General features: G+C 33.4%; 1 protein-coding gene across 1 annotated transcript in view; it reads right to left on the bottom strand.

Annotated features, from left to right (window-relative positions):
• LOC137624830 (uncharacterized) overlaps positions 1–10,000 on the bottom strand; it is a 262,657-nt gene that overhangs the window by 72,928 nt on the left and 179,729 nt on the right. The window contains 2 exon segments of the mRNA XM_068355781.1: positions 4,155–4,325; positions 5,970–6,095. Of these exon segments, the coding sequence (XP_068211882.1) occupies positions 4,155–4,325; positions 5,970–6,095 (297 nt within the window).

The following is a 10,000-nucleotide window of genomic DNA, read 5'->3' as shown; positions in this document are numbered from 1 at the left end:
CTCTCTCTCTGTGATAATAGAAAAACCAGCTTAACCTTGCCATTTCATGTTTTATATTGTTATAGTTTTTAAGTCACTGTTATCCTCAACCGTTTGTATATAAGCCCAGTATGTCGTTTAAAGGTTTAAAGGCCACTCATGAATGGCAGGGGCAAGGGACAGTGACATTTCCCTATCGAGCAGGACAATACCCTTAGAGACAGACCATATTGATCTGCGCCCAAACCCCATCTCCACTCAAACTAAGACCAAGGAGGACCAGGCGATGGCTGCTGATGACTCAGCAGATAGACCTATAGGCTCAAAAGGATATTGAGGTTGCATAGACTAAAAGAACTAACGAGTTTGAGCAGTACTTGAACCCCAGTCTGGCGATCACCAGGCGAGGACGTTACCAACACGCCACCACAACTATGTCCAGCTCGTCTTTCAGACTGCCATATTGGAATCTAAACATAGGCAAGTCTAAGTTACATTGTGGCTAGACGTCAGAATTCTCATTACTTATTATTCTTATGATTATTTCTTAATAGCTGTTTGGTTGAACAACGCTCTAACAGTGATTTACGACGACTATTTCCTGAATGAAATGGTGTCGCTTCAAAACACGAATTGTATGAAAGCTTTCGAAAATTTGTCTCTATATAAATTTACCGCACAATTTTAAATGTTTTGATTTCTTTTATACGGTTTCTTAGATGGGAAACTTTGCATTGATTTTATATACTTTTAATTAATAAACAGAAATGAGAAAGTTATGATAATAAGAATAATAATAATAATAATAATAATAATAATGATGATTTCTCTTCCTCTTGTTTTGTTAAAGTTTTTATAGTTTATATGGGAAATATCTATTTTAATATTATTACTCTTCTTAAAATATCTTATTTTTCCTTGTTCCATTTCCTCACTGGGCTATATTCCCTGTTGGGGCCCAGGGGCTTATAGCATTCTGCTTTTCCAACTAGGGTTGTAGCTTAGCAAGTAATAATAATAATAATAATAATAATAATAATAATAATAATAATAATGATGATTTCTCTTCCTCTTGTTTTGTTAAAGTTTTTATAGTTTATATGGGAAATATTTATTTTAATGCTATTACTCTTCTTAAAATATCTTATTTTTCCTTGTTTCATTTCCTCACTGGGCTATATTCCCTATTGGGGCCCCTGGGCTTACAGCATTCTTTTCCAACTAGGGTTGTAGCTTAGCAAGCAATAATAATGATAATAATAATAATAATAATAATAATAATAATAATAATAATATTACAACCTTGCTATATTGAGTATTGGCCGTTGATTTTTTCTCTATCAAAATATGTTTTGTGATAATGATAATGATATCAATAACTCCAATCACACAAAATCCAATTTCTAACAATAAAACCAAAATATAAACTTATTTTTCTTAAAATCTCTGCAAATGTTCGAATTAAAGGGCCAAGGAATACAGAGACCTTCAAGAGTGGCCCTCTGAGTAAACAAATCAAGAGTGGCCCTCAAATAGTACACAGACCTATAAATGTGGCCCTCAAAGATTACACAAACCTTTAAAAGTGGCCATCAAAAAGGGCACAAACCTTTAAAAGTGGCCCTCAACGAGTGCATAAACCTTTAAAAGTGGCCTCAAAGAGTACACAAACCATTAAAAGTGGCCCTCAAAGAGTGTACAACCTTTAAAAGTGGTCCCCAAAGAGTGCATAAACCTTTAAAAAAGGCCCTCAAAGAGTGTACAACCTTTAAAAGTGGCCGTCAAAGAGAACACAAACCTTTAAAAGTGGCCGTCAAAGAGTGCACAAACCTTTAAAAGTGGCCGTCAAAGAAAACACAAACATTTGAAAGCGGCCCTCAAAAAGTAAACAAACCTTTACAAGTGGCCCTCAAAGATTACACAAACCTTTAAATGTGGCCCTCAAAAAGTTCACAACCTTTAAATGTGGCCCTCAGAAAGTAAACAAACCTTTAAAAGTAGCCCTCAAAATACACAAACCTTCAAGAATGGGCCTCAAAAAGTACACAAACCTTTAAAAGTAGCCCTCAAGATACACAAACATTCAAGAGTGTCCCTCAAAAAGTACACAAACCTTTAAAGTGACCCTCAAAAGTAAACAAACCTTTAAAAGTAGCCCTCAAAAAAGTTCACAAACCTTTAAAGTGTCCCTCAATAAGTAAACAAACCTTTAAAAGAAGCCCTCAAAATACACAAACCTTCAAGAGTTGCCCTGAAAATGCAGTTAATGAAATCAAAGTATATTTTAGTGCAAGTGAAAAATATATGAGGAGACCCAGTCAGACGTTTTGTTTACAATATACAACAGACATACAAATAACAATAGTAGTACACATGCACTCAACATGCAATATTCATAATAATCATGACACTACACACGAGAGTATAGATTTGCAGAATGCAAAGAAATATAGATAAATGTGAGGAAAATATTGGATTAAATGTTGAAGGAATTGTCCCAAAAATTCACATTATTTCATTCGGTTATGTTTCAGGAAATCACTAAGTCACATTTCTAAAAAGATTATTTCCTGAAATGAGCATTTAGATGGTTGTTTCATGAAATGTCTACAATGAATGAAATCTTTACGATATATTTTATGTTTCAGGAAATGATTAAGTCACATATTTCTAAAACAGTTCTTTCATGAAATGAGCATTTATATAGGTGCTTCATGAAATGTCTACAATGAATGAATTCTTTACGACATTCGTTCAAGAATGCCAAGATTTTCTTAGAAATGGCCTCTGAAAAAGTTTCTTTCGTGAAATGAACATTTGCAAGGTTCTTTCATGAAATGTCTATCAGAAATCTTTACGATATTTGCTCAGTCTCAGTCTCGGCCCTTTGGCATTCCGTCAAATCCTCAATTGCTGCTAAACTTCTCTATCCAGTTTACTATTTTATCCCCACTACTCTACCCCCATCAGTATGTCGTCTAACCTTCTCACCAATGAATCACCAACTCTTTCCAGCCTCCCCTTCCATTCTGCTTACACCACCCTTCCCTCATCAGTATGTCGTCTAACCCCGTCACCGATGAATCCAATCTAGCATTTTACTCCCACCACCCTTCCCCCATCAGTATGTCGTCTAACCTCCTCACCAATAAATCACCATCTCTCTCCAGCCTCCCCTTCTATTTTGCTCCCACCACCCTTCCCCCATTCAGTATGTCGTCTAACCTCCTCACCATTGAATCCAGTTTAGCATTATACTCCCACCACCCTTCCCCCATCAGTATGCCGTCTAACCTCCTCACCAATGAATTGCGAGCTCTTATCAGCCTCCCCTTCCATTCTGCTTACACCACCCTTCCCCCATCAGTATGTCGTCTAACCCCCTGACCAATGAATCCAGTTTAGCATTCTACTCCCATCATCCCACCAGTCTGCCGTCTAACCTCCTCACTATTGGATCCAGTCTAGCATTTTACTCCCACCACTCTACCCCCATCAGTATGCCATCTAACCTCCTCACCAATGAATCGCCATCTCTCTCCAGCCTCCCCTTCCATTTTACTCCCACCACCCTTCCCCCATCAGTATGTCGTCTAACCCCGGCACCGATGAATCCAATCTAGCATTTTACTACCACCACCCTTCCCCCATCAGTATGTCGTCTAACCTCCTCACCATTGAATCCAGTTTAGCATTTTACTCCCACCACCCTTCCCCCATCAGTATGTCGTCTAACCTCCTCACCATTGAATCCAGTTTAGCATTTTACTCCCACCACCCTTCCCCCATCAGTATGTCGTCTAACCCCGTCACCGATGAATCCAATCTAGAATTTTACTCCCACCCCCCTACCCTCATCAGTATGCCGTCTAACCTCCTCACTATTGGATCTAGTCTAGCATTTTACTCCCACCACCCTTCCCCCATCAGTATGTCGTCTAACCCCGTCACCGATGAATCCAATCTAGAATTTTACTCCCACCCCCCTACCCTCATCAGTATGCCGTCTAACCTCCTCACTATTGGATCTAGTCTAGCATTTTACTCCCACCACCCTTCCCCCATCAGTATGTCGTCTAACCTCCTCACCAATAAATCACCATCTCTCTTCACCCTCCCCTTCTATTTTGCTCCCACCACCCTTCCCCCATCAGTATGCCGTCTAACCTCCTCACCAATGAATCGCGAGCCTTCTTGGCCACGCGCAGATCTCTCTCGGCCTTCTCCTTAGCCTTCTTGTGCTCAGAGAGTTCATTCTTCATCTCCTCGCGTTCACGAAGCCAGGACGTCGTGAGTTCTTTCTGGCGTTCTTCCGCCTGAGAGACGCTGCTCTTCTCTTCCTCCAGCTGGAGGAGAACACCGGGAAGATAAGAACAAGAAGATAAAGGGGAAGAAGAGATAAATAAATAGGTAAGGAAATGAAAGGGAACATTGAGATAATCAAGGGAAGAGACGATCTCGGAAATGTTGAGAAACAATACTAGATATTAGATCGACGTAACTGAGAGTCATTACTGAAAGTTAAGAGTTAACAAGCTGTCAGTAGATATAAAAAGTGTCTTACTTTTTGCATTATTAATTTTACTTTATCTACTGTATCATACATCATACACGATGCAGCATGAAGACTTTAGTAACTTGCCATGCATATAAAGTAATGAATTAATCTACAGTACAGGCAACTGAAGATAATGGATCTACTATAAATAAAACATACAAATATTATTCGGATAAAGTTGTCAAGAATTCCAAACTCGTAGAGAGTGGCATAATGATCCTATATCAAGTATAAGGCATTAGTGGCAATATATTTCCGAGCAATCATTATCTATAAACTTAATAAAATGTTGCACTCATTTCCAACTTAGGCCTATTTACAATATTTTCCTTAACTTGGTAGTCCGGAATTAAGGCAAAGATTAGGCATAATCTTTGCCTTATTTCTGGATTACAAAATTAAAAAGATATTATAAATAGGCCTAAGTTGGAAATAAAATTCGTAAAAAATATATACTATATACACCTTGTATAATTACCGGACTACCGAGTTAAGGAAAATATTGTAAATAGGCCTAAGTTGGAAATAAAATTGATAAAAAGAAAGATATACGCCTTGTATAATTATTATTGAAAGCTTCTTTGGAGCACTAAATTATTTTTAAAATTTCTTTCGAAAGCCTTCTGGACTACCAAGTTAAAAAAATTAAAAATATTGTAAATAGGCCTAAGTTGGAAATAAAATTGAAAAAAAAGAAATTTATACGCTTTGTATAATCATTATTGAAAGCATTTTGAGGCACTAAATTATTCTAAAAATTTCTTTTGAAAGCCTTCTGGACTACCAAGTTAAAAAAAAAATATTGTAAATAGGCCTACGCTGGAAATAAAATTGAAAAAAAAGAAGAAATATATAAGCCTTGTTTATTCATTATTGAAAGTTTCTTTGGAGTCACTAAATCAAATAAATATTCATAATTGCAACCTATAAAAGGTATAAAATACTCTTTATTTATATAGCTTATATAAATTCAATTACGTGATTAAGAAAGATAATTCTTCAAGTTAGATAAGAAAATGTAGACCAATACAATTATGAGTTTAAGAAAGATAATTCCTCAAGTTAGATAAGAAAATGTAGACCAATACAATTATGAGTTTAAGAAAGATAATTCCTCAAGTTAGATAAGAAAATGTAGACCAATATAATTACGTATTTAAGAAAGATAATTCCTCAAGTTAGATAAGAAAATGTAGAAAAATACAATTACGAGTTTAAGAAAGATAATTCCTCAAGTTAGATAAGAAAGATAACTCCTCAAGTTAGATAAGTACACGTAGAATGTTATTTGAAAATCCATTACTATGAATTTAAGTTATATATATTTACTGTACATCCGAGGACGTTTGTAAGACAAAAACAAAGTATCTTCCGATAGATTGAAAAATACCGAACGTCAATTGCAAATCTATCACTCAGATGACGCACTTACTTTGAATTGAAGTTTTTCGAAAGCCACTTTGGCGTCCCTCTCGGCCTTTTCGGAAAATCTCAGGTTGTCTTCGGCCTCCTTCAGTTTCTTCTCCAGGGACGCCGATGTCTGCTGCGCTGCGGAGAGCTGTGAGGAGAGAGACGAAGAGATTGCGTTAGGTGGAAAGGAATGAAGCAATTGAGCTACAACAACCATACGACGAAGACCCAAAGAAAATAGTAGGATTCTTTTTATTTAGTGAAACAAATATAGAAAAGAAAAAAGAAGTATTAAACATAATGTGGAAGAAAAGACAAAACAGTACAAGAAGATAACCTGAACCTGAACCTGGTGGTTTGATCGGAATGGAGGGTGAGGAGCATTGAAGGGGGGGGGGGGGGGGGAGGAAATTGGGGGAGCTAAGTAGATAATAAACAAATGATGATGGAAAAAGTTGAATGAAATATAAGTGTATGAAATCATGTTTTTGGAATGGGAATAAATAAGAAAATAATTAAAAATTAGAGAGAAAAAGTTAAAATAACTAAGAAAAGGAATGAACTTATGTTTTTGGAATGGGAATAAATCAGAAAATTATTAAAAATTAGAGAGAAAAAGTTAAAATAACTAAGGAAAGGAATGAACTTATGTTTTTGGAATGGGAATAAATCAGAAAATAATTGAAAATTAGAGAGAAAAAGTTAAAATAACTAAGAAAAGGAATGAACTCATGTTTTTTGGAATGGGAATGAATAAGAAAATAATAAAAAATTAGAGAGAAAAAGTTAAAATAACTAAGAAAAGGAATAAACTCATGTTTTTGGAATGGGAATGAATAAGAAAATAATAAAAAATTAGAGAGAAAAAGTTAAAATAACTAAGAAAAGGAATGAACTTATGTTTTTGGAATGGGAATAAATCAGAAAATAATTCAAAATTAGAGAGAAAAAGTTAAAATAACCAAGAAAAGGAATGAACATGTTTTTGGAAGGGAAATAAGTAGATAATAGAAGAGAAGGGAAAAAGTCGAAAAAAATTTAGAAAGTTGATGATTATCTGTTTTGTGAAGGGAAATAAATTGGAAATCAGAGAGAAAAAAAGTTGAAATAATGGAATGAACTCATGTTTTTCAAATGGAAATACATTGGAAATCAAAGAGATGTAAAAGAAAAAAGAAAATGAATGAATATTTTTTTGGGGAAAGGATATAAATTGGAAATAAGAGAAAAAAGTTGAATAAAATATGAAAATGGATGAACTAATATTTTTGGAATGAAAATAAATTGACAGAGAAAAAAGTAAAAAAAAAAAAAAAAAAATTGAAAAAGATGAGCATCTGTATTGGGAAAAGAAATAAATTGGAAATCAGAGAAAAAAAAAATCATAAAAGTAAGAAGATGGATGAGAATATGTTTTGGGAAGTGAAATAAATTTTAAATCAGAGAAAAGGTAAAAAAAAAAAAGATAATGGATGAAAATCTTTTTTGGGAAAAGGAACAAATTGGAGATCAGAGAGAAAAAGTTGAAAAAAAATATGAAAATGGATGAAAATATGTTTTTAGAAGGGAAATAAATTGGAAATCAGAGAAAAAGTTGAAGAAAAAAATAAGAAAATGGATAAATATATGTTTTTGGAAGGAAAATAAATTGACAATCAGAAAAAAAAACTAAGAAAAAGATGAACATCTGTTCTGGAAAGGGATATAAACTGGAAAAAAAGAGGTAAAGGTTGAAAAAAAAACTGATAAATATAGGTAAACATCTGTTTTGGAAAGGGAAATACACTGAAAATCAGAGAAAGAAGATGAACAAACCTAAAAAAAAATAGATTACCATCTGTTTTGGAAAGAGAAATTAATAGGAAAATAGATGAATACATGAATCACATGGTTGAAATCATCCACACGTACAGAATTACTCATGTGAAAACCATGAAAAATTATAATCATGTTAATTAAATAATATCGAAAAACAGGAATGTTAAATGTAATAAGATATATATATATATATATATATATATATATATATATATATATATATATATATATATATATATATATATATATATATATATATATATTTATATCTTATATATATATATATATATATATATATATATATATATATATTTATATCTTATTATATATATATATATATATATATATTTAATTAATAAAATCCAATTGCATTTGTAATTTCTGGCGTAAGAGAACCAATATATTAATTGATCTCCTTAAAGAAAGAAATAATTAATATAAGCATCGTGAGATTGACCTTGAAAACTGTCATTCAAGATCAGGCAATATGATGCTGGAATTGTTAAAAGAACAGAATGTATTCAAATCAAATCTAAATAATAAAAGAATCTTTTCTACCTTAATTAAGTGGAAAGTAGCCACTGAACAATTAGAGTATAGTAGTTAACCCCTTGAGGTCGATATTCATATACTCGCTTCTCATAATATACTGATTTAAAAATACTATGAATGATATATATATATATATATATATATATATATATATATATATATATATATATATATATATATATATATAGAGAGAGAGAGAGAGAGAGAGAGAGAGAGAGAGAGAGAGAGAGAGAGAGAGAGAGAGAAAATTATTCAGATATCATCATTATCATCATCATCATCTCCCACGCCTATTGACGCAAAGGGCCTCGGTTAGATTTCGCCAGTCGTCTATATCTTGAGCCTTTAATATTTTGCAATATTCTTTTTGTAATTTCTGGCGTAAGAGAACCAATATATTAGTTGATCTCCTTAAAGAAAGAAATAATTAATATAAGCATCGTGAGATTGACCTTGAAAACTGTCATTCAAGGTCAGGCAATATGATGCTGGAATTCATAAAACAGAATGTATTTTTCTTCTCGGAAATACCAAGTTGGGAGAATACAGACCATATGAAATGTCATAAAATAATAAATTTAGCTTAATATACCTTAAAACTATAATTTGATCAAACTGAACAGGCTGACATAAGTCTTTTTATAGTTTATATATGACATATCTGTTTTGACGTTGTTACTGTTTGTAGAATGATTTATTATTAATTTGTTCTCATCATTTATTTATTTCCTTATTTCCTTTCCTCACTGGGCTATTTTTCCCTTTTGGAGCCCTTGGGCTTATAACATCTTGCTTTTCCAACTAGGGTTGTAGCTTGGCTAGTAGTAGTAGTAATGATAATAATAATAATAATAATAAAAAGATTATCACTTGTTTATTTCCTTATTTCCTTGCCTCACTGGGCTATTTTTTTCTATTGAAGCCCTTGGGCTTATAGCATCTTGCTTTTCCAACTAGGGTTGCAGCTTGGCTAGCAATAATAATAATAATAAAAAGGAGATTATTATCCCTTCATAATCAACAATAACAGACTGAACTCTCCTTAATCAGGTATAAATCGAATTCCAAAATCAGGTCATAGGGGCGTGGCTAGAGATTTGGGGGTGGGGGACTGAGCTAGTAAAGAAGCCCTCACTCCCCCTCCCCTGGTGAGACGGTAGTGATTTTAAATGCATACTTACATAGGATCCCAGGGTATTCAAATTAAAAAAAAAAAAAAAAAAAAAAAAAAAAAAAAGTTTAACCAACCCCCCTTAGCTATGCCACCGAGTCAAGTTAAGATACCAGACACTCCAAAATCAAACCATTGTTCTCTAGTCTTGGGTACTGCCATAGCCTCTGTACCATGGTGTTCCACTGTCTTGGGTTAGAGTTCTCTTGCTTGAGGGTACACTCGGGTACACTATTCTATATACTTTCTCTTCCTCTCTGTTTTGTTAAAGTTTTTATAGTTTATATAGGAAATATTTATTTTCATGTTATTACCAGACAGATAACTGAGTCCTAGAAATTGTAAAATGTTCTCGAGAGAAAATTGAAGCTACATTTCAGAAGAAACTGGTTTCTTTTAAAGTCTTTGCAAAACCGGAAAGACATCTTGTCTTCTTTTTTTTTTTTTTTGATTAAGCTGGGCGTATACTAACACAACAGCGGAAAACATTAATCACTTTTTTTTTTTTTTTT

Source organism: Palaemon carinicauda, chromosome 31, assembly GCF_036898095.1.
Source record: "Palaemon carinicauda isolate YSFRI2023 chromosome 31, ASM3689809v2, whole genome shotgun sequence".
Taxonomy (NCBI): Eukaryota; Metazoa; Arthropoda; class Malacostraca; order Decapoda; family Palaemonidae; genus Palaemon; species Palaemon carinicauda.
Note: the sequence above shows the minus strand (reverse complement) of the source record. Positions and strands in the feature narration are given on the sequence as shown.